Source organism: Perna viridis, chromosome 1 (genome assembly GCF_037379345.1).
Source record: "Perna viridis isolate PV_CMFRI_1.1 ecotype Kerala chromosome 1, ASM3737934v1, whole genome shotgun sequence".
NCBI lineage: Eukaryota > Metazoa > Mollusca > Bivalvia > Mytilida > Mytilidae > Perna > Perna viridis.
Genome location: NC_142445.1, coordinates 9,016,404 through 9,043,687, shown reverse-complemented (window position 1 = coordinate 9,043,687; position 27,284 = coordinate 9,016,404). Strand labels below are relative to the sequence as shown.

Here is a 27,284-nt window from a genome sequence, read left to right as displayed (position 1 = left end):
AAAGAGTTATTTCCCTATATTACGAAATTTGTAGTGCCTTCTTTGTAATTTACTTCAATCTTGCTATTGCAGTAAATTAAGAACACAAGTTTCTAATCACTACTGTATGACAATTTTTTAAAACAAGATTTAGACATGGACAACCAACTGCCTTTTCACTTAAAGCAATCACTACAATTCAAAATATTAAAAACCTGAAAGTGTTTCTATGATATATGGATGGATGAACAGTGTGTGGTACACTATTATATAGAGATTAAGAGAAAAATAGACAAAACATTTTTTAGCCTTTGAATAAAATTGCAATCAAGAATCCAGTCATTTATTTTAAAATTAAAAAAACCATTTGGTTCAAGCTTGCACATTCTAATTTCATTATGAAGTCTGTATTTAGCATGCTATTTTGATATAGTAGGTTTTGTATATATTTTTTTTTTTAATTTTGAACTCTTCCTTGACAAAAGGTTACTGCTTGAAACACATGTACAACATACCAGAATGTGCAATAGTTATACGATTGGTACCTGTTAGAATATCATGGAACATCTAAATGCACATTATACACAAAAAAACATCTATAATTTTTATGACTTATCGCATGCCAGTTTTCCTGTTTATAGAAAAATGACATTTTTATCAGACTCATTGCTTACTTATTATCTCAATAGCTTTTACATGTCATCTTTTTAATTTGTCTGAAGAAGAATCAACATGGTTCAAGTTAGGGACACATCTATAGTGGTGGCTGTAATTAACTTTCCAATTATACAGTGCTTTACTTAACCAAAATCTGTATTCCACATCCTTGCTTAAGATTTTCTATAAATATGAGTTTACTATAATTGAAATACTGAAGAATATTCCTATTTTCCTATCCATCGACTTGTTGTATTTATCTATGGGATAGACCATTCAGATTTTGACATATCATGACCAATCAGATTTTGACCAGGCTTCTTACCCTGTCTGAGAGCTAAATAGCCTTACTAAAGATTAGTTGTCTAGTTGGCATATCACATTTTTTTTAATTTGACCATCATCTTGTTTCTGTCTAAGAGAAGACCAAACCATTATCAATATCTAGTTTACATGTCGATATTCCATATGATATTACTGTTTAGGAGGAAGGTTGATCTTGTCTCAGACACTGGTGAGAATAGGACAAGATAATGTAAATCAATACCCATATCATTCCTTTCTTGGTCTAGTAGTTCTGTTTGATGCACTATTTTATGGCTCCAGTGAGCATTGTATATATACAGAAGAATGTCTGTAAACACAGGATTCTTGTTTGTTTGAAGATTTAAATCAATTGCTTATCAATTTCACGATTCAGTCATCAAAAAGGAAAGTGAATGTTAAACAAAAAAAAAAGAGACAATAATAAATTTCCTACTACATAAAATCCCTCTCTACAGAGCATACAGAATCTTTTAATAAAAATGATGGCCTTTAAAATTCAAAACATTTATTGGTTTCTGGGACAGGAAAGAATGCAATTAAAGGAATATATTTAACAACTATCAGTAATTCTATGAGCTTTTCATGAAACTAGCAAACAATCTTTGATATGACCTTGGCTAATGTCATTCTGACACAGTTCATTACATGAAATATCACGATTTAAAAAAAAACTGCTTTCCAGACTTCAACCAAAAAACCATTTCTAATTTCAATTCTGCAACACTTTATTATCAGAAATAATTACACTATTATCTATCAGTTTATAATCACCATATGAAGAAGCTTCTGTATCAAAGATCAATACTGACTTCGCTATTTAATCACAGCTTTTCATCTCTGTAACGGCAAAACTTTATCGTAACTCACTATTTCAATACTAACCTGTCACAACTTAGAATGAATTAAGACTCAGTATAGGGTTAAATGGGCATTACATCCTTTCCTCCTTTTCACCCCATAACTTTTCACACAGCTTAGGAAATTGTTACTCTTTGCAATTGCAGACTTTTCAAAAGTTGAATAAATTCTCTATATTAGTATGAAATCTATAGCAATGCTTTAATGCTATAAGTCTGTGTCACTTCTGTAACTAATATAGTACAGTAAAACAGTAAGCATGGAACCAAGACACAAGCAGAAATCAAATGAATGTAATCCAGAGACAAAGGCCAGACAGGGAAAACAGACACACACAACAAGAAACATAAAAAATACCCAAAATATTATGTACAAAGCAACAAAAGTAAACAAGCAACTAGGATGCAACTAAAAACTATGAGCACGAACCAGCTGCACCGGTAGGGTAAACAACCTCTGCTTTTCTAGAAACACCCGCTGAGAGATGGACACATCATAACAATCCAGAAGTTTATAATGACAACCATAAAGCTTCTGTAATGATGACTTCAATCTTGTAGCAACATTACCCTGTTCCACAGGCCTAACTGTAAGAAGTCTAGCGTAATATAAAAAGTCTGCATAGTTACAGACTGATGTCTAGTGTAAAAATTTGCATCCAAAAATTCTAACAGAAATAGTTTATTTTCAAAGAAAAGATTTAAAAAAAAAAACAGTTCAAATGAGATGCAATGCCAATTGTTCAATTCGAAATCTACATTCAAATAAAAAGATTTAATGAAATGATCATACAATTTTTTTTAATAAAAGTTGTAAAAATTCCCACCATCTTATGTCCATGGACAAAAATTATTCTAAAAGAACATTTTGTGACCATAGAAAAATCTTTTCTTAAAGAACGTTGATGTACATCAATATTTTTCTCAAGATTTGTAGAGGCCATAAAAAATGTCTTTCAATTATACAGTATGATGAAGTCTTGTCCAGTTCATAATAAGATTCTCTTAGTTCTATAAATGCCGTCTCTTTACATGCTGTTACCAGCTGTGCTATTAAACTGAGTGGCGTCCATTGGAAGTGTTTCCTGTTCTGAACTCTTGAGTAAAAAAAAATCTTGTCAAAAACATTCAGCAGTAATTTTGCGTAATAATGATGAATTGGGAATAAGAATTACAATCAATGAGCATGGATCAGCCAACTTCCTGTTCATTTTAAATTCCCAAACAAAACATGCAACCATTCCACTACTATTGGCTTGGAAGTAACAATGCTCAGAATTAAATATCAAAATCAGATGATAATTAAATCTAGAAAGACCATAAAAGCTGGTTCATCTCTACTGAAAATCCAGCATTTAATGATTCTTAGAAAATATTCTGTTACCAAGTTTGTTTCTAATATTTCAGAATACTGAACTATGTAAATTTTCAAGCTGTTTAAATTAGTGATATTATGCATCATTGATTGAGATAACAAAATCACATTTATAACTATATAGTTACATTCAATGTTATACAGTATTGTGTTCATGCCAGCAAGCACTGTTACAAGTTCGGAGCCAATTTATGCTAATAAGACAGACTATTCTGTTACATCTATATACGTTCCTGACACATCTTTCTACCACCCTCCCAGTAGTATTGCTAATTTTTTATCACCAAATGATATCTGCTTCCTCTGCTCTTAACATAAAACTTGATCAAAGCTCTGTCCTAGAACAACAATGACTGAACAAATCCCACGGGAGTCAAGTGAGATACAATGTACCATGATATATTCTGTGTTGATATCCCAAGAGTTACATATATTGTAATAACATTTCCTTCCAGCGGAGAACTTCCTCCCAAATTAGGCAAGTTTTACAACATGTATCGATAAAGCAATAGAGATATTCATATCATAACTAAATCAAAGACACATTACTGACATGTAAGGGCTATGTTTTAACATTACCAACATATAAAAAGGTTATGGATTTCAAAGCTATCTCTGTTAATATGGCCTTAAGGAATCAGGAATCTCATTACCAACAACATTATACCTATCCTTATCACCATAGAAAATATGCTGTTATCAAAATGTTACTGTCAGAAATGTTTTCTGGTTTGACAAACACAGTGATCTCTCAAAGTCTTTTAAGTATTACAGCCAGCTAAACAGTTAACTTCAGAGAACAGAGTTGGTCTTCTCATGATTATCGGCAAATGACCATTACCTGATGAAATGCCTGAGAATTGGGAAGGCTATAACAAGCTTCAAACTTTTCTCTTTTAAACTATTTTTCAAGGTTGAAATCTTCTCTACAAGAAGAGCAAATATTGATATATCCTGTGTCTCCACAATTGACTTTTAATTAACTTGCTCATTAATTGCCTTTTCAAAAGTCAAAAAGATATTGATCATCTAATGAATATTCAGTATTTTGAAGAGTCAACTGTGCAATCTAATAAAATAAATCCATTCCATTGACCTTAAATAATAATAGTGCAGCAGGCGCTTTGCTTAATGTGTATTCTGGTAATATGAAGCTTATGAAAAATGGTAAAATAATCTAACTACAAAAACTGACATGAAGCCATGGTCTGAGGTCAGGTCAACATCAATACTCTAAGTCCATACGGAGCCATTTGTTAATGGGCTGTCCTATGCTAATCATAGTCCCAGTAAATAGTCAAACTAATGTAAAATCACCCACTGATATCAAGGATTTTATTTCCAAATTCCAACAGTCCTTTTTTCAATTACAGATCTTTTGAAAATAAATTTCTTTGTGTTAATGCTATTTTTCAATAATACCAACATAAAATTTACAGCTACTGCATTAAAGTTCGATCAACTGTTCCAAACGACAGGACATTTATGGTCGTAAACATAGGAATTTCATCTGAATTCAATTAATTTTATCAAACACCTAACCATTAAAGTCAAACAAATCCAGTAATTTTCACAGTACTGTAAAAAGTAACAATACTCAAATCAATTGTATTCAATCTGGAAAATCACATTTACTGACAAAATCAGAAAAATATGATGTAAACTGAAACAAAATTGTCTATACTACAGAATATAATACAAATGCCATGTAGCATTAAAACCCTTTAAGGCATCTCTTCATGTCTAATGAACACTTTACAGTACGATTAAAGTTGGTTATACTACAACCAGACTCCATACTTCCTACAACTTTTTAGTCATGATTTCATCAAAATCTTATAGTTATGTAAGTTCTAAATAGTAACAATATTGTGCCATTATCTTGTAACTATTCAGAAATAAATTGCATAACTTCATTTCTCAAATAAGACATTGTAAATAAAATTGCATAAAATTAATTATATTACTGAATACTTTCTAATCATGCAGACTTTAAGGCTTGGTATTTCCCTGATTGTACTTCAGACTCGTGGCTGATTTGTTAGTATCATTCTATTGCTCAAAGGGAGAGGGGCAAACAAGGGGCAAACCTGGGGCAAATCAAGGATATTAGGAAAATAAAATGTGCAACATTATGGGGTATTATTGTAGACAAATAATGACTGCATGTTTGCTGTTTCAACTAGTTCCCCATTAACTTAGCACATACAAACCAGTGCAGAAAGCAGAATTTCTAATATATAAAAATGCAGTACAAACACATTTGTATTAGCTAAAAAAAGGTCAAAAATCATATAAGTTTAAATTCTCTGCATCCCTATATACTTGTATTTACTGTAGGTTACTACAAAGTAAAACAAATATCCTCTTTGACTGGTCTCAATACCGACCAGTACACATAAACAGATCCCTTCTTTTCAATGAATGGAGCCAACATTTAAAGGTCTCAATAAATACAAATGTATCAACTTCTCTCATTAGAGGTCAAATGTTAAGTGATAAGACCTCTGTCATCACAACAAGAAAGAAGGACCAAAAACAGCAAAACTTAGTGATAAAATAGGCTTTCTAAAGCCACTTCTTGTACTTATACAGACATTCTTTATCTTAATCAAACATCACTTCATTTTTCTCCTTAAGGAAAAAAATTAATCCTTAAAAAGTTGAAATGAATAGCTAGTCTGACAGCTAAAGTGTTGGTGCTCTAGACAAACAAATCTTGATGAAACAGACATTCTTCTTCTCTTTCCGATTTAAATTAGTGTTTTAATGGTTTATAAGCTGTTCATTGGGATGTATTTTTCATTACTTTTCTTTTCAGCCATCACTTTGTCAAGCTTTCCTGACATATACACATTGGACTTAATTTCACAGTTTGCTGTATTGCCTTAAGATCTATGAGCAGTCTAGGAAAGCACTCGAGAAAAAACTTCTAATTTGGTTTTGAATAACTTTAAAAACACCAATCAGACTGTCTTTGCAGCTTTAAGGCATCAAAGTAATTTGATAGTCTTCGGCATATTACAAAATATTTTTGAAAAGACTTTTTTAACTATCAATATGAAGATGTAGGAGGCAATTCAAATGGTAAAGATACAACAGGATTATCTAATCATCCACGAGACATTGTATACACCTGTATATTATCCTGCCACAAAACTCATAAAACATTTGACTTTTCAGACAGACAAGCTTAAAACTAGGTTATAATCTTTCCAGAAACCTACAAGATGTATGAACGCTTTCATAACAATATAAAATTTACCAATAAAATAGTTCCAATGGTGTATTAACTGCAAAAAACTTTATATGTCAAGCCTTTTGATAGCTTAATGGAACTCAAATATTGAGATTCTATTTTCATGATCATCCCTAATATCAGTCACTGACTATAAAACAGAAACAGAGCAGTAAAATGAAGCTAAACCCTATACTAAAACCAAGCTGATGAACCAACATGTTCTGGTGGTATTTAAATGGCTATCAACCTAAGTAGTGGCAAGAAATGAGCTAACATAAGTGATGATAAAAACAGCAATATAAGTAAAAACATAGCTAACATTACAAAAAGCTACAAAAAGACACTTTTCACTAATGGAGAGATATACCACAACATCTTCCTGAAGCCATCACTAACATGAAAACTTTGTCGAAAGTCTAATGGATCGTAACTGTTTGTTGCGGTACTTCAATTAGTCCAAATCAGTAGATATCCATGTGACAGGAAGTGAACTGGCGGTACTAAAATCTAATGGATTCTTGATACTATGATGACATTTCACAGTTCATTGCTGTACAGTCTTTACTCAGTATGTTTGTCATAGTCAAGACATTTCTACAGGAAGTCTGAGGTGGTCGTTGATTAGAATAAGAAGGTCGATATAAAACTTCCTTCCCTAAAACTTAGAAAGAGAATGATAATTCTGGGACAAAACCACTTTAAAATGTTATTTCCTTGTCATGTTTCAGGTCTTTATTACATAATTATAGACAACACATGGAAAGGCCTGTTTCACAGAACCTTGCAGAATTTTTGGATAATCATTGACAACATAACTACAATGTTTTAATCCAATTCGAGGTATTCGAATACACAAGGGCTTTCATTAAAAAGATGGCTTCAAACCATCTGCCGTTCTGTCAAAGTGATAGCTGGAACAACAGAAAAAAGGTTAAACTAATCTTTTTTAACAAAACCTTAATTATCATCATAAAAAACCACATTCCAAGACATAAAAGAGGGAAATTCTCTGGATATAAAATCTATAAATGACAAATGTAAAAGACAGAGAGAGGAATATTGATTTGACCAGATCAATGTGAACAAGTTCACGAATTCTTCAACAATACATGAAAATGAAATTTGATGCTTTTTCTTCGCAACTTGATTGCTTAAACCATTTAGAAAATTGCACTGCATTTTGGCAAATTATCATGGTATTGATTACATAATTTCCAGACATTCTATTAGTGTATGTTCCATGTGGTCACATGAATATCAGTGGTCACATGAATATCAGATTTCGGTGCACAAGACATAATATTAGTCAATATTTAACAATCATATGATGAAGTATGAAAATTTTGAAGTTTAAAAAGTTACCAATTAAATCAAGTTAAATCATTTATGATTTTTCTTTCTTATATCAAAGAGTAATGACAATGTAATTTATGCACTCAATAAATTACTCATTTCTATATGTTTAGTTTAGTTATGCATCTCATTTATTGACCTAAAAATTATCGCATTTCATTCTTCATCCTGCAACTATTTCCAACCCATGTAAAAACTAATGTAAACATTGATACTAAGGAGTATTACAAGAAAGATTAACCATAACAATGTCCTTCTTGTACTGAAGAAAAGAAAAACCTGAATTTCAATTTTCTTTTTTACTGCAAAACCTGTCTAAACTGAACCCTAAAAATCTGAAAATCTTTTTAAACCAGACAATTTTTAAATTCCCTTCATACAATTTTAAATATATTCTAAACCATGGTAACCCAAACACCTGTCTAAAACTTGGTAATCCAAACACCTGTCTAAATCTTGGTAATCCAAAAATCAGTGCTTCACTCACAACTTCCTATCTGAGTCGTACTATTTATAAGTTATATAATTGGATAAATTTTAATTTAGCAGAATAAAGCAGCCTACACACTGAAGGAACCAGGTGGTTTTACTCCTACTATAATATAATGATTAGATGTGCACCATACTTTACTGCTCTTCTTAATGAAGATAAGTAGTGGTTAAATGCATCAATATCCATTCTATTTAAGGCATTAAAATCAAATAAAACATTTCCTTACCAGATTCTAATTACAGCCTTTTTTGTTAATTCAGCAGATTTATATAGGATTCAATTAAAAGTACAAGTACTCTGCAATTTAAAAAAAAAATCATTCTAATATTGTATTACCGTTACAAGGGTCAATTTTTCACAAAATATGAATCATTTCCTTATAACAGGTAGTCAAAAGAATTCCTTTCAAACCAAAACATGGCAAGGAAGTACTTTTTAAAAGTGCTAACAGTTTCATACCCTTTCTAACTTGTCCCAGAAGAATACAAAAGGCAGACCAACTCACATCTCCATCTCAAATTACAATTGAGAGAAATGAAGTATAAAACTCCAAGCAATGAAAAGTCAGCAACATTCACAGATTGATTCTAAATCAAATAAATGTAGCTATTCCAACAAAGATTGTCTAATCTCAGGCCTCAAAAATACACAACAGTATCATATATTCTCATTTATTGATAATTTTTATACCTTGACGTACTTTTAATAACCGTTTTAAGTGTAGGTGAGAACAGGTAAATTTTGATATATATTTTACTACACCCATTAATCTACGCATATAAATTGTGGATGAACATTTCCAACAAAATCGATGCTAGCATCAATACTCATAAAATTAACTTCAAAGGAAAACTTTCAGGATCTGGGATGATAAGGATCATTTCTGTCATAAAAATGTTATTGTGACAGGCAAAAATACAATTTATGTCCATGTTTAAGTAAGGAGAATAGACTATACCTTATCAGGTAGGATATATGGATAGAATTTAGTATTGAAAATCATTGTGATGAACAAAGTAATGGCACAAACAGGAAAAGCCTGCCTCTATCTATCCATCATCACAAGGGAGTAAATAGGTAGCTGTCATAATGTCAAACCAAATCAAAGTAAGGCCAGAAAGTGTAGTAAAGAAAATTAATTTCCATGTTTGATCCTGGGTTTATAGATACCATATAAATCAGAGCAACAAAGTACTAAGAGATTATTGAGTGGAAAGTTGAAAGTAAAATATTTCTCTTGATCAGAAAAATGACTTGAAACTAATAGAGTACTATAACATCCTTTACTAAAGCCACTGAACACTGTAAAAAAATAGAAATGCATAACAGAAAAGAAAACTAGCAATGTGAAATAGCTCAACAATATCCCTGCAAGCAACATGTAAAACCCTGAAATTTGATTATTTCCCTTTGAAAGGACCATGGAATAATGGTCCTACATCATGAACATAGATATATGGTGTCTAAGTATCTTCATATAAAATTTCATTAAAGTCCTTTGAATGGTTTAGGAGTGAAAGTTAGACAAGGTGATCCCTTTAAACCTACCAACTTTCATTTGTAGGGATAAAAAATAGGGGTTTTCTAAATCACTTTAGGTTGTCAATAACTTTCATTAAGTTTTGAAAACTTACTACTGTAAATTAAAAAAAAAAATGTTGCGATCACAATTTTTAAAAGAGATATCAAGGGAACCAAGATTCTAATGGAAATCAGAAGAATTTAATCCAGGGACAAAGACCAGACATGGAAAACAGACATACACAAAAAAAGAACATAAAATAACCAAAATAATACATACAAAGTAACAAAAGTAAATGAGCAACTCTGTCTCCACTAGAACTGGGAGCATGGACCAGGTGCACTGGTAGAGTAACTTTTAAAACTCACATTATAAATTTTTGAACATACTATTACATAAATGTGAAATTTCTCTAAAAAATACAAAAATTAAGTAGCAGTCTTTATAACAATCACACACGAGGTGATTCATGAATGTCAAAAACCCACCAATTTCAGTTTTATTTCTTGTTCAGAGACCATTATAGATCACATTATCAGTCTTAGTTTTTCATTTGGGGGTGCGTTTTTGTGATAATATTTATATAGATTGTACATGAAATTAGCACTTTGCAAGAGTTATTGTTCTTGATTTGGTTTGATTTGGTTAATTTTAGTGGGAGGTTAAAGAGTAGTTTTCTCAAAAGTACAGATCTAAGTACAGAAAGGACTATTGTGACATAAAAATATAGCATATGTAGACCAAATAAGCATCCTCTGATCAATGGGTTTTTATACACAATGAACCACCTTACATGTATCACAGGCAGTGTCTGAATTTTATATGGACTGGTACTTAAAAACATTTTGAACTAAAATAGTAATTCGTATCACAATTTGCACTAAAATCACAATTAGTAATGAAGGGAACATTTCTGAATTCATAGTACCTTTCTTTGAGTAAAACAGAAGTTTTGGTTCTTAACTTTCCAAGCCAATGACCAGGATATAATAGGGTTATATTAGAAAGCATTTAAAATGTTCCGTTTTAAAACATAGTTTTCTAAAAAATAAAAAAACAACAACAACAAAAAACAGAAAATAGAAGCTTTTGCACCTAAAGAAGCTCTACATTGTGTAAAATGGCCTGCTTTCATACTAATGACACTGCGATTAAATTAAAAAATAAAATATCAGGCAACTACATTGAGATGTCTAATTATAATTGTATCAAACCCTTTGTTCTTGCTATTATGTGGGTATTGCAAGTCAAGAAAAAATTGACATAACTCCTTTTGTTTAAGGCTAAAGTTAATCAAATTGGCATAAGGAATGTTTAAATCTGTCAATGGTTACATCACAATATCAATTTATTCCTTTTTTCTTCCATTTCTTAAAAGAAGATATTCTTAGAATAGCATCCATGAACTTTAAAAAGTTGTGGTTTTCATGTCATGACACATGCAAATTGGATGTAAAATTAAATTAGAAACGGTGCATTGTGCAGAGTGAATGTCTCAGATAACACTGAAAATATTTTTCTCTTTCTTCGGTTGCAGTTTATATTCAAAGCAGGCAAAAAACAGAGTTAATTTCTTTACATAGTCATGAATTATAATGTCAACCAATGCAAACATGTGATTTGATTCAGCAACAGGACTGACAGTCTAATTTCTAACTACAAGTAATTGAACAGCAAGAAAGAGAAATGAGGTCTGCTCAAAGAATATTTACTTCAGAAGAAAGTATTTGGTAATACTGCACCAAAGCACAATCATCATAAATCAACCAAAATACACAATTCACTACTTCAACTCTTGAATAGGCACATTTAACAATAGAATGAGCCTAATTCAGGATTATTTGGTCAGTATATAGAAAATATTGTTCACATAATTCTTTGACCTAAAGAAGTTGTGTAGTCTATACATGTGTGTCAATTAATAAAGTCTATGGATCAGGTTCTGTTGATATCTAGCTGGTCGTCTAGGGCACTGGACTTTGACAGTTCTAACATGGATGAGAATATTTCTATTCCAAGTTCCATAGTCTTAACATGTGTACCAAGTCTGTATCTAAAGTTATAGAACATGTGTACTAAGTTTAATGCAAACCTAAACATGACAGTTTGAATATTGGACCAACAGACAGAAATAAAACTCTATAGTTTACCAGTTTTGCTGTTACATAATACAATTTTCAGATAAACACTTTTATATATTTTATACCATTCCTTAGATTTCAGATAGAAATGTGATGAATGACACATTTTTATAAGACTAACATTTGAAAGTTATAACTGCTGATAAAAGCCTTCACACCAAATTCCAATTAAAGATTCCCAACTGTTTACTTTCTCATTATGTGTTGGCTGTTATATTTTTGCTGTATCATGACATATAAATTTTTAATTTGAATTCTCTGCTTTGAATTATCATAGATCTAATTTCATTATGGTTGAACAAACTCAATGTAACTTATCTATGTAAGATTAATTGGTCAATGTGATTTCTTGTCCACCAATGCCTCAGAGGTGTCAACAACCATTTAGTAGATAATTATTCCATAGAGTTGGATGACAAGTCTGTTTTAATCATATCTTCAATCTATATTCAATGATAACACCACAGGTCTGAGGTAGTAATGTAAATCATGCAAAATACTACTGAACAGTATCTATACAATATGTTATCTCAATCAATAATTTTTAATAATTGTCCACAAATTGTACTTTTATACTGATCAAATATATACTTGGCAATAATCACACAATAAGTAAATACAAAATCTCATTAAAAAGAGACTAAAATAGCACATACCCAACTTTTTAATTGAACAACAATTTTGTATTTTACTTTTGTGAACTAAGCTGTTGCCTGTTAATTATATAGTGTGAAGCTCTCACCAGGCGACAAATTACAATCTTACCATTTTGTTAAACTACCCTACAATTATCGTGTCATATTTTTTATGAGCATAAATTAAAATTTTTATTTGATGGCAGAAACCATTTTATGAATGAATTATTTTGATATTGGCATGCTACAACATATCATTATGTCCCCTAGACATAAACGTTTTAATTCACTGATGACATTTTCTATTGTACATGTATTGTATCCCAGTGCAATAACTTCTACTCCCTGTACCGGCTCTAAGATGACATTCTTGTAATTTTTCACATGTACATGTAACTTGGAGAGAGATTTCTTATAGTAATGAATTACTGGAGTCATAATGACTAAACAAAAGTTTCAGACCTGTACATATTGACAGTACCATTTGCATGTGAACCTGGTCAAATTTATTTAAAGACAATAGAAACAATTCCAGTGCAGTGTGTCTTACTTTGATACTTATCCCACTTTCACATCAACAAAAAAAAGGTAAAAAATGTGATCATGACCTGAGATCAAGACCGCACCATAGGTAACAATCATAAGAACTGAATTGTGCTATTGTGGATCTGCTGAAATTGAAGTTTACTAAAAAAAACCATTTTTCTATACTATTTCTAAATAATATAGGTAAACAACTTTCTATATTGCACAAGAACAGGTTCTGCCAATACACTTGGTATAAAAATCCTTGACATTTTCTCCACATTTCTACTTTCCAATAAAAAAGAACTTTTATGACTTGGTTATGATGGAGTTATTGATTGGAACTCATCCCACAGCTTGAATATGTGGATTATTTGAGAATTCTAATTAAAAAGTACACATCCCAGTCTTAAAAATAAATGACTAGATCTTCCTTGTTGTGTCATGAAACCAAGTAATTATAATGAGAATAATGTTCTGTTAGGTGGAGATCATGCAAACTAAACGACCATTTCATAGTTTTCTGCTGCTTTTAAATTAAATATTTTCTTCATAAAGCAGACTTCTTAAACAAAATCTTAGACATGCACAGAAAAAACAGCAACTTATAATACGTCTAGGAAAGTTAATATACAGTGAAAGTGTAAAGTACCTAAAAAAATGAAGTAAAATTAATTTTCTTGCGCATATTGATTTACTTATGCCCAGAATTACTAAAATAGACAAAATCAGAAACACTCTGAGGAACACTCACTAACTGATGCTCCGTAATTTGATAACATGCACCTTTTGACCTCTAACTTAAATTCAAAATCTAAAATTGGAGGTTGACAACGGGAATATATAATGAAGACTCTGTGAAAGTTTCATTAAATTCCATTCAGTGATAAAGTGGAGTAAAGGACAATAGACTGGTGTCCTCATATTCATAAATGACTAAGTCCATATTTTCCTAATGCAAAACCCTCAAATTTGATTTGGATCATTACCTAACATAAGAAGTGCACAATTGGAATATGTAATAAGGATTCTGTGAAAGTTTCATTAAATTCCATTCAGTGATGTAGGAGGAGTAACTGATAAAAGATGGGTACCTCTGAGGAAAAGAATGAATAAAGTACACACTTATCACCATATAACCACAGAGTTGGGGAATGATATTATAGCAATATTCACTCTTAAAATGAACCATTTATTACTGTAACCCAGAGCAATCTTTCTGTCAGGAGAAAACATCTAATACAGCAGGTGAATGAAGGTCCTACAAATGACATTCTGGCTGGAAACACTTCAATAAAGATTTTGTATGTTTTGGTTCATTCATAGCAAATGAACAACCCTTATATTTTACATACAAACAAACTTCTCTTCATTGTACACTCAAAACACACCCATGCACCATTTGTTGCCAAATTCTGCAAACAATGCCAATTGCTTCACTAATAAAATATTCAAAATCAGGTCATACAAACATTGATCTCCTCTTAAGGAAGAAAAAATAGCATCATCTTAAAATTGGAAACTTAATTTCATAAAACACAGCTAACACTTCAATAGGAGAAAATTTTAGAAATGCTCCTGGGATTTGGGAAATATAATTGTACTTCAAATCAATATCATTCCTTTGTAGAAACAATTTAGTTAACAAGACATTTGAATCCACAAATCTGGTTGTAACACAATTCAAAGATAAAACATGCAAGGTTTGGGGAAGGATTTTTACAAGAAATGCAACCAAAAGAACCACACAACATCATAAACATTTGGATCAGTAAGCCAGGTCTCAAACCAAATTACAGTCAGATTCTATATTGTTATTTCAGAAAGATGAGCAAGAAGTGTGACAACATGGTCATTATCAAACTTTTTCACTTAAATATTTTGTGGCCATCAAGGAGAATGAACTTTTGTAAAATCTAATTATCACTTTCTTTCATCATCAGGATTTTACGATTACTTAAACATTTGTTAGTTTGTACAGTTCATCTAAAATCGTTTTATTCTTCATAATACTTCATTTCTGACATAGAACTCCAATGGCTGAGGGCTGTTCTTATTGTACGGACAGTGATTATTTTCTGAAATTGTTTCTCTTTTGAAAAATAATTGTTCAAAGCTAAATAAAATATTCCATTTTGACTGTGATTATATAACCTTGGAGGCCTACAACAGATGGTTTACCTGTAATCCACAGATTCTTGTTAACTATTACATCACAATAAATATGGTCAAATTCAATCAGACCTTCAAATCAAATTTAGCACAATTAAAGACAATGTTATATACTAATGGAAAAAAGAACCTGTGCATTCCCGTTTCAATTCAATAAGAACAAATCTTCAAATGCACATAAAATCCTTAAAAGTGGATTTATTCACATGACAAAGTAGTAGGTTAGATCATTTATTGGAATAAATTGAAAATTGTGTAAATTACAGGTTCTGAGATTAAAAATAACACTTTTTTTACCTATAATATGAAAAAACTTTATAGTAAAACTGTCCACAGAATGAGGATCAAATGTTTTTGTTAGAATTCATACTCACTGATACTGAGAAATGTATACTATATTTCAAGATCAGATTTGTGAAATCACACCACCTATCTTATTTTGTTAAAAAGTTGTTTTTTTTTATTCCTAATCTTGACAATTTCAATCAGGGTGTTTAGGAAACGGGAATAAAAACATAAATATGTTAAAATATTGAACTAAAAAACTTTGTCTTAGAAATATCATTCTAGAAAAGTGTGCAGAGTTTCTTTTTTCAATTATTATAGATAGGAATCAGTTATAGCATATCATTCAACCAGTAACATGAATCTATGAGAATAGTCATTTTATCTTATTTCAGGTTGATAGAGAAGATTAGATACAAATCTTGCTCTTACAAGTAAATGTAGATTTTGAAACCTTTATCTCTGTGCCATTTATTTGTTTACTTTGTAACTGAGAAATTTGGCAAAAAAATTTAAATCCTAGTTACAATTAAGACTTAGTGTGAATTTTTTATTCAGTTGGGAAAATTATGAACTAGGAAGTAAAATGTGAACCATGATAATTTCAAATGCTTGCCTTCCAGTCTGTTACCAGCTTGCCTTCCAGTCCACTCTCAGCAAGCTGGTAGTCTACAACAGCATGTAAAGTTCTGTCATAAATCATTCTCAGACTAACATATAATGAACAACTGAGCTTTACAGCCTTATATTAATCTGCCATTTGTGGATGGATTTCCTGAAGATTTCTGGGATTCCCATTATTGTCTTCTTAACATTTCAAAAAATTAATCTGACTGTTACATAAGATGACACAAAAAACTACATTTAATTACAGTCAGTTTATCCTTGGTGGCAACATTCAAACCATAGCCTAGATTTATATTGTACTAAGTTTCTCTTTATTTTGTTTACAATATTTTATAAAAGTAATTTATAATAAACTGTTCAATCTGTGCAATCTTTACATGGTTAAATGAATTTAAACAGAGGCCTTACAGAGACAAGAGTTTAATCAGGATGTAATACTGCACTGATCAGTTTGGCAGTACAACACAACATCTCTTATAGTAGAGTATCTGAAGTAGATATCTATGGATTCCATTTCATATTCCCCAAAATGTCAAAAATTAACTGATTGAAGTTTTTTCCCAATGTTTATTATACATGTAAACTTGACTAACAAGCAATTTTGTTTAAACAATGTGCATGACTTACTAGATTAAGATCTTTGCATCACATTAAAATTGATTTAGTATCAAAATAAGGTGTTGTTTACATTTTTCATAAAAACTACCACTTATTTAATGTTTTCAAACTCATAAATAATTGTGTTATTCTCACATGAAAATTGGTTGTAAAAATACTTGAAAATAGCAAACTTTCTAACATGACAAAAACCAAACCATGATAAATTGTCCGATAAAAATATTAAAATGAAATACTAAAGATATCCAAAAAGTTTTACTGTGAAGTTGTTGGTCAATATTTTAATTGAACAAGAATTTGAAAGAAAGCAGAGTTAAATACTCCATGAAACTTGGTACAGGGTTAAAAAAACTTGGTACAGGGTTAAAATAACTTGGTACAGGGTTAAAACAACTTGGTACAGAGTTAAAACAACTTGGTACAGGGTTAAAACAACTTGGTACAGGCTTAAAACAACTTGGTACAGGGTTAAAACAACTTGAAGTAAAGAATAGTAACTTAATGGTTATCTTTTAATTGCACATTTTATCAAACACCAAACTTTAAATAAAAAAATGAGACTTATTTCTTAAATTTATAACTTCAAATGATCTGGTATGTCAAAATGAATACATGTATGAATAAAACAAAGTTTGTTTTTCCTTGAAACATGGTACAGGACTAAAAATCTTTTGAAATAAAATTGAAGTATGGGTAAGATTGGCAGCACAATGATGGATCAGTATGACTACTTTATACCCACTCAGATTGGACAAATGATGACTTATCATGTTAACATGGACTTGTCATCATGATTCAAACATTGTACCAACAAGCTGTCATACCTCATGCATATAAAAGAATGTCACAAAGACAAAACATAGAACCACAATTCATAACACAATACACAGTAGTACTGCGTTAACATAAAAAAACAAAATGAAACCAGATGAATAAACAATTTGTCATAATAAGATGTTCTCTCTTTTCTACTAGGATTTTTAATGAATTTTGATTTTTACTTAGTCTCCTTAGAAAAGAAATACAAATTATTTCATTTAATGAAAACCCTTTGAAGTATTCTTATAAATAAGTTCCAATAATGTTAAAATTTCACCAGCATTGTACCAAAAAAAGTAAATCTGACGAAAAGAAGCCATTCGAAAACATTGTTCAGATTTTAATTAGTTGAACTGTGAATGGCAAATTCTTATTGCACTAAAAATATAGTTAAAAAAAAAAAATAACGAAGGGCACAAAACTAAGCACTGATATAAATCTAAAAATACAACCTATATTAAAATAAAATACACAACTGAACAAAAAAGAAGAATAAATAAACAAATCATACAAAATGTTGTGAACTCTAAGAATTCAGTGACTCTTAACATGGTAATACCATTAAGACCCTCACAGTATCAGAGCCAGGGAAAAACAATTGTTTATCTACATTGTCACGATTGATTGGATCACCAAGTCTGCGTCAAATAGATGAAACACATTCACTTCCAATCAACTTTGCTGTTGAAAGCCATTGAATTCCAATATAGTTGATTTTTTAATCAAATTTAGAAGTGATGTCGAAAAAAAGTTGAATCATTAGAGTATTATGTTAGAGATCTGTTAAAAATTGCCAAATAATGCCTGGCAGTCATATCTAATGAGAGGAAAAAGATCTTTTATAATCAGGTCGCGTAATGAAGTGTTCCAAGGCAAATTTCTACTCTCTATAAATGATTAAAGTATTGAGGGCTTCATAACAACAGTCTTTCAAATTCCAAGTAGATTGTAATACAGAAAAAGTCAACTTTTATTATTTTTTTTTTAATAAAGAGGGTTGGTGACATTATTAAAAAGAAGAAAATATCATATAATCATTAAAAAAATTTGCCTGATCATTATAATTTGATATGGTACAGACAGCTATGATTGAGAATCCCTAGAAAAAGTCAATACATTCAGGTATAATGACAAATATATTTCCTTTAACAATTAACTAGGATTTAAATATAATATGAGCAGTTCTACAGTTTTGTACCTTTCAATAGTAGCTGTATCTGATATTCCACATTTTTTCTGAATTCAATTTTATTTTCATGATAACAGTTCTCATTTCAATTATACAATAACTAGACGCTCTAAAGAGCCTGAATTGCTCACCTGTCCTGATAAGCAACTTTCTATTTTTGTAATCACATTAAATCACATTAAAATAGCAAAAAGACGTAAAAAAAGGGCAATAATTAGAACATGGCTATACAGATTTACATACAAATTTCACCACCATCTCATCATGCTGAACACTTTTACCTCATCAGAATTTGGCTTACCCTACTGGTTTTGGAGATATATGAGAAAAAACTTCTGTCTGTATCCCTATGTTCTATTTAAGTAACAGCTGCCATATTTTTGACTCATCAAAAATCCACACTTCAGTTCTATTCAGAACACTACAGAATATTCATACTAAGTTTGCCCCTAATTGGTATAGTAGTTTCAGAGAAGAAGAACTTTGAAAAATTGATGATGACAAAATCATTGATGACAGGCAGACAAAACCTCACATGGGCCTTTGGGCCAGGTGAGATAAAAACTAAAAAGGAAGAATATTTCACTGATCTGCAGTATTAATAATTTCAAATTTCTACTTTCATGTTTTCAACATTAACACAAGCTTAAGAAGAAATCAAGGGAAAATTAGCATAAAGACTAAAATTTTTACTGAAAGTGTACAGATCATCTAAAAAACAATACAGAGATTATAGTCACTATGGTATTACTATTGAAGTACAGTTGTACTGGTGTGTATAAAGACCTTTCTGGACTGAAGATTATGCTTGGATATTACAAATTTAAACCACATAAAAATTTGACTAAATACAGACAAATGACTGTTAAAAGTGTGTTTTAAGTTTAATCAAAGTTTGCTTACAACAGGTTTTACAGTACTTTATTTTCTGCCATGGAAAAAATCTCCCTACCCATAATACTCTGACATACAGTACCATTACTGTAGTTAAATTTCTGCCATGGTGGAAACAAATCTAAATCTCCCTACCCATAATACTCTAACACAGTACCATTACATGATCAATCTAAAGATCAAAGGAAAGATGAAACAAATTACTGTACAGGTGTTCTATAGGTAACTCAAACATCAAAACAGATGTATCAGATCATATTTTGAACAATACAAAAGCTAGCATGTTAAAAATCTATCAAAAAGCTAAAGTTGAAATGCTATCATGTAAATTGGATAGACATCAACAAATGTGAGGGGAAATAACCATTCAGTCCATGTAATGATACCAAGTTCATTCAAAACCAGGAGCCATGTTTCAAAACTATATTTAGGTTTCACGGCTAAAATCCTGGATTAAATATGCATCAAATCTATAAGTAACAGATACATTAGACATTGTCATACTGCATCCACTAATATAAAAACTGCCATGTTATAAAGGCTGGTATTATAGCAATATGGTGTAACCAATAACCCATGCTTAATCACATACCAAATCAAACGAAACAGATACAATGTAATTTAGCTTTTTGTTGAGTTAACATATTGTATCTTTTATTGAAAAGGACTAAGATTTAACCAGAAATTAACTTTTTTGTGACCTGTAATAAATCATTCTGATCTGTGACTTTATTGACCAAGCTGGTAACAGATGTCCTCATACTAGTCTGCCCTAAAACAAATTCTAATATGGGGATGTCAGACCCTTACACTTCACTAGTTTAACATTAAAGATTGCACCAATTACAATCATTATCTGAAGTAATATTATAACACATAAAGTATTAAACCTTATCTTTTAAAAAGTATACTGTTATGTACTCTTTCAAGAAATGTGTTTTACTGCATTATCATTAATTGTTAAATGAATGTAATCCTTTATTTTTTCATATAAAAAATCAACTTGATTGTCATTTTGACAAATTTTCCTTAGATGTAGTGAAAATTTAAACAGATAAAATGAACACATGATACGTTTTCCAAACATAGTTTTCTGAAAAATGAGAAAAAATTGAAAATATTGAGCATGTTAGCATAACTTCTGAAGGCTAAGATTTAAACAGCTGAGGTTAACATCCCTTGTATGACATCAAAGAAAAATAATCTGATCATAAAACTTACTCATTATAAATTATGACCAAATCTCCTTGTAAAATCTTTGCCCAAGGCATGAATTTCATAAAAAAAAATATCTGTATGAGGACACAAATTGATGTAAAATTATCACACAAGTAGTATTCTCCTGATGAAAAAGATTGCTGTCCTTTGTGCAATGTTTTTAATACTTCAAAACTTAAAACAGAATGTGACAGTTTCCACTGAATTTTTATAATTTGATAAAAGACTTAACAGTAAAAGTTTAATAAGAAAATTGAATTCTTCAATGAAACATATATACAGTGCACTGTCACATATACACAGTAGTGATGATAATCTAGATTTAAACAAATGCTTACCTGATTCTGTGGAAATAATAAGCCACCACCAAATGAACAAATCCGTTAAATACACCAATTTCCACATTTCTGAAAAAATTAATCCACTTTCTCCATTGGAATGTCCTCAATATTTATCATATAAATTGTCACCCAAAATTCATCTCCAAGACCTGCAATATAAAATTCAATATGTTTTGTCATTGAGAAATTTCACTCCCTTAGGCTATCCCTAAGTTTAATTTGTACAAGAGCAATTCTACTTGTGGAGAGAGCCAATCAGGTTCTAAGACCAGGCCTCTGGCACACGACTGTCACAATGATCTATTCAATGATTGAGTCACAAACTCTTGTCGCATTTAAATCCTAATGCTTTAAAATGTTCTCCTCCGCGTTAAATATCTCGTCAAGCAATTGAATAAATTCCATGGATAATATCTGTATCAGAATTTAACCTTCGGTAAGGTGTTACGATTATTTATTGTAAATTGATTTTGAACACTAATCGTGTATTTTCTCTACTCCATTGCTGCGACAAATAGTGAAGCAATATGACGAAGCATTGTTTCCCGATTAATTGCATGTGACTCATGACCAACATCGTTAATAATCTTAACCAAAATCTATGTTGATCAAAAGCATGGCTCATTAAGTTAAATCATATTCTTCATTGTTTGCTATTGTAAACTTAAATGAGCTATAACAAATTTAAGGTAATTTTTAGCAATTTTTCTAAAAACCATTATGACATACTGTGTATTCTTCCAATGTATTTTCATGCTCTGTTGGAAACAATTGAACATTAAATCATGTAAGATACCTTAGAAATTGACTCAATCTGCTTTAGTCCTTACCATGTACACATCAAGTGCTTTTTAATATGTTAAAATTAATATGAATATTATTCAACTTAATTGTAGATTTATATCATAATTTCACAACCACCATATCAAATTTCCAACCATATACCTTAAAATATTTTTTATCTTTATAAAAAATTGAATTCAGTTTTCTATTAAAGAAATCCCTTTACCAAACATGCACCTTTGTTTAACTGATAATTCATATTTTTACTTATCCAAAGTTGACTCAATATAAAATCTAGAACCACTGCTTTTCATCAAAACACTTAGTATCAAGTTCCAACATTTTCAATAAGAAAAACCCAAAATCAATATGAATGTTGTTGGTTTTTAAGAATCGACATTGACATTTGTCTCAATTTGAAATAAAGAAAAACATCTTATTTGAATTTAATCCCCATGGATGTATTCAGAGACTGGTTCTTTCAGAACCAGCTGTTAGTACTATATATTCATACAAATTCTGGCTATGTTCACAATCAAACTTCTCCATGATCCTGGTCTATAAACACAATGATCTTTATTCCTTAATCAATAATTCATCTAATGTTTTCATTACTGAAAATTGATATTAACAAAATAAAAGGGTTTTGTAAAAATAATAAAGTTCACAATAGAATAAGCATGAATCAGGGAAAGTGCTTAGCTTAGATATGTAAAGCATCTGCTAATGGATGTATAATTGAAAGATAGGATTCCTTCCCTAGGATTAAAGCACAAAATCTACCCATGAACCACTTTCTCTCTAAAATATGAAAACAATGACTTCAAGGAAGACAAAGAAGGATAAGAAGTGTATGAAAGCCATCACTAATTAATCTTGAACAAAGGCAAAAAAAATGATCAAGTCTCAATTTCATGGTAAAAGACAAAGAAAAAAGATAAGTGGACAGAAACATAGAATTTGAAAGAAATCAATTTGATATGTTTATAAAACTTAATAAATTGATGACCTATTTCTAAGAAAGAATTTCAGTAGTACAGCCAACCCATACATCCTTATTCCCCACCTGTAATTAAAACAAGAACAGCATTACTTCAAAATTGATCATATTCAGTTCATCATTTCAATGACAGTAAAACAGATACAATAACAATGAATAATCATGGAGTTCAAAGAGAGGTTGTTTGCTCCAGTCCTTACAACAGGATGCTTCTGTAGATACTCAGTCAACATAACTCTGACAACCACTGTTTGTCATATGATTTTTGTATAATACTGCACTAAGTTATCATACTGTGCTTCTCTGTCAACTGTTTGCTGAAGTGCTTCCCTCTAGACATAGCAGTACATTTTCCATCAGTGTATATCTGACAACATCTATTTGAACAGACCTGATACCATTATCATAATCCATACAACAAACAGTATGAAGAACTAAACTAAACAATGTCAAGGAGGGGCAAATCACAGAAAAACAGTCAGCTCTGGAATGGTGAAGAATGGTGAGATCAACACACGGCTGCAAATGATCAACAGATTGTACAACAATGCTGCTAGATGTAAACAAAAATCTGCCAGCACTGATGCTTGTGTAGAACTTCCTCATTTCAAAGATTATATTTTCAAAAATATAAGGAGAAGAAATTCCAACTAGTAGACAAAATAGACATCAAAAGGAGAAACAGAAGATGGATTAGTCACATCCTCCATAAACACCAATATCACATCACAATAAAAGTAATATTTGGACACTTGATAAGAAAAAAATGCAAAGTAAGACAAAAATTAGTTGGAGTTATAATAGTGTTCATACTAATATCTCCTTAAGATTCCATATAAGTCAAGTTAGTCTGAGATAATCAGCAGGTCACAAGGTAACTCATCAGGAGTAATACAACATGCTCCCAGAAGTATATCCCTTTACAGAGATCAAACAGTTTCATTTATCAGAGGAATTATAATAACTAATAACTTAACAGATGCTATAACTCAATACTGGGTCAGTGAAGTACTTGATCCAAACATGATCCATGGATGAACTCAGTTTATCAGAGAGAGAAGTGAGAGTATTATCATGAGGACAAAATAAACTAATTACCACTATTCAGATATTACTTCATGTCGGGAAAAAATATATCATATAATATTGATTGGAATGGTTGATTTATTCTACATAAAATTCTGTTAGTTTTCCATTAAATTTATATCTTTCTTTTTCAAAGGGGAACCTGCTATTTTTTTCTTTCAAATTTTTTTTTCAAATTATTGAAGCCCTTAAGAAAAGTGAAATAAAAGGCTCCCAAGAGCCTGAATCGCTCACCTGATTAAAATTAGTCTTTCAAGGGCAATAAATTTGACAATGAGATATCCAACAATTTTGACTCAATAAGACTTTGGTAGGACTATCATTAGGATCATTTCAGAGATAGAAACTTTCTTTCTTTTAGTTTTAAAGATATTGGCTGAAAACTGTAAAAAAAACCTCAAGGGCAATAACTCTTACAGGAGTCACCTGACAACTTTGATCCCTGACAACTTTTGAAGGCCTTATAATAAGAGTCATTTCAGCTATAGAAATAATTTTGCTAAACCTAACAATATTGGAGATACTTGTGAAAAACTATTGTCTGACTCCATTGTTCTATTTTTAGTAACAGCAGCCATGTTTTTCAATGGATCAAAAATCCCCACTACTGTTCTATGCACGATACCCCAAGGAACATTCAAACCAAGTTTGGTTCCAATTGGTCAGGTGGTGTCAGAGGAGAAGATTTTTGAAAGAAATAACGTTTAAAATAGCAAAAAAACATTGAAAAAGGGCAATAGCTCCGACATGGCTCAACATATCAAAGTGAAAATTTGACAACAGATAGACCTCACCATGCTGAACACTTTTACTTCGTCAAAATTTGGCTAAACCTAACAGTTTTGGAGATATATATGCAAAAAACTACTGTCTGACCCCTATGTCCTATTTTTAGTAACGGCGGCCATGTTTTTTGACGGATCAATAATCCCCATAACAATTCTATGCACAATACTCCAAGAAACATTCATACCAAGTTTGGTTCCAATTGGTCATGTGGTGTCAGAGGAGAAGAATTTTGAAAAATGGTTAACGACGACGACGGATACCAAGTGATGGCAATAGCTCACATGGCCTTTGGCCAGGTGAACTAAAAAAAAAAAAATGATATTTTCAGGTAGATAGATCTTCAAAATAAGTATAACAGAATCATCTGACCTACATTGTTGAATAAGAGTAATCAAGGGAACCAAGGTTATAGCTGTAATCAAAAGAATGTAATCCAGGGTCAAAGACCAGACATGGAAAACAGACATACACAACAAAAAACATAAAGTAACTAAAATCATACATGCAAAGCAACAAAAGCAAATGAGCAACTCTGACTCCACCAAAAACTGGGAGCATGGACCAGATGTACCGGTAGGGTAAGTGTCCTCTGCTTTTCTAGAAACACCCGCCAAGTTGCTCATAAAAAGTCAAGTAGACTAACGAGGAAAGGAAAACTATGACCCATTGAATAGATCAGTTTTCATGGCGCAGATGGATACACAATAACGATCCATTAGTTCATGATCATGACTATAAAACTTCTGTAGTGATAACTTCAATCTTGTAGCAACATAACCCTGTTCCAGAGGCCTATTTGTTAGGAGTTCTAGAGCGATACAAAAAGTCTGCATAGTTTCAGCAAAGTCTGGCATAATGTATGAGTTGTGATATGAACTAGACAACAATTTCATGTTCTATGATTTCAAAACATGGTAAATATATTTCTAGGTAGAACAAGATATTAATGCATGCATACTCACATTTTATTTGTGTAACAAACCTTAGACTGTACACTGACATAAAACATTAAAACAATTTGATGGCTCAGATACTGCAATACTAGAAACACAGATCTGTAAACTTTAACAGTATCAAATGATGAAAGTGTTTTATATACAGAAATATAATACACAGATAAAACTACCTTACTACTTTTAATACAAACTACTTAAGTCATATGATCACTTTGTCCTACAATATCTAAATAATACCTTAAAAAGTGTGATGAGTAGAATATTCCATGTATATAGTCCTAATTGATGTATCTGAATACAATTGTTACAGAATCCTATAGACCAATCACTCCACAATCATACAAATAAATCCTCATAAGATTCAAGATCCATCAATTGATGGCTTAAATAAAAATACAATTTATTTCATTGTTGTCTTCTGAATCAATCCAAAGTTTTCATTAACACCAAATGAGCCGAAAAACCAATATTTTACATATTTCCATCTCTGTAAAGCCCAAACCCATTAAACTTCATAAAATATCTGTCACTTTTCACATCAGTAGATTTCTGATAATTGAAGCAATACTTTTCAATCTGAATCAATTAAACATCATTATAACGATGTATATAACGATAAAACCTTACGATTTATATAACAATACAAGTATCGTACAGGGCTCCCAATGTTCAACGCAAACAGGCACTGTCTTTGTACATGATTTTAGTGTTTAAACAAATCAATAAGGACATAACCTAAACAATAGACATACAGACCTCAGAGAGTGAGCATGCAGGTGCTTGCAATAATTCCTAAATGAGTGTCGCGTGTTGTAGTATGTTGACAATCACTGAGCCATAAGTTGAAGACTTCTGCATCAGTGAACATTACGACATTGAGCTTTCATCATGGAAAGCATCACTCGACAGCAGCTAGTTGAACATAATTTCCTCAGGTGAAGAGATCTTTTCGGATGAAATTGATTTTACTATGAAGAAACATCAACATTGAATGGAATAATTCCCTTATTCGTTTTACGATCCCAATACAGATAATGTCCAATGCCCGTGGGCATAAACTTGCATGATTCCATAAATAGCTATTGTAGTCTAAAAGCTATTTCACAAGTTAAATTTATGATCTGCTTATAGATTCAGAGGACAAGAGTCTTTGTTCTAAAACTATACCCTATAATTATGGACATTTTACTTGGTGGTCAGTGGGACTAAATCACACCTGTAAATTTGTCTAACAACAAAAGAAAGACAGTTTTAACACTCTTGAAATTGTAATTATACTGTCTTTATGTAGAACTAACATTGAAATTAATTCTGAACCATCCAGATTGGAACTTTGTCTGGAGGGCAGTCATGATATGAATGGGTGATAATCTTATTTTGCCATTATTTGTTTAAGGCAAGA

At 31.1% G+C, this 27,284-nt stretch overlaps 1 protein-coding gene across 12 annotated transcripts in view; it reads right to left on the bottom strand.

Moving 5' to 3' along the window:
• Positions 1-27,284, bottom strand: part of LOC148627127 (neuroglian-like) — a 101,467-nt gene that overhangs the window by 32,660 nt on the left and 41,523 nt on the right. For 9 of the 12 annotated variants that reach the window (XM_088567976.1, XM_088567969.1, XM_088567959.1 and 6 more), the window contains one exon: positions 21,266-21,417. In XM_088567976.1, the coding sequence (XP_088424102.1) occupies positions 21,266-21,332 (67 nt within the window). In that variant the 5' untranslated portion in view covers positions 21,333-21,417. Of the gene's footprint in view, positions 1-8,741; positions 8,905-21,265; positions 21,418-25,888; positions 25,906-26,119; positions 26,138-27,284 lie in introns of those variants that run through there. The other 3 variants (XM_088568039.1, XM_088568047.1, XM_088568055.1) reach the window with 3 other exon arrangements.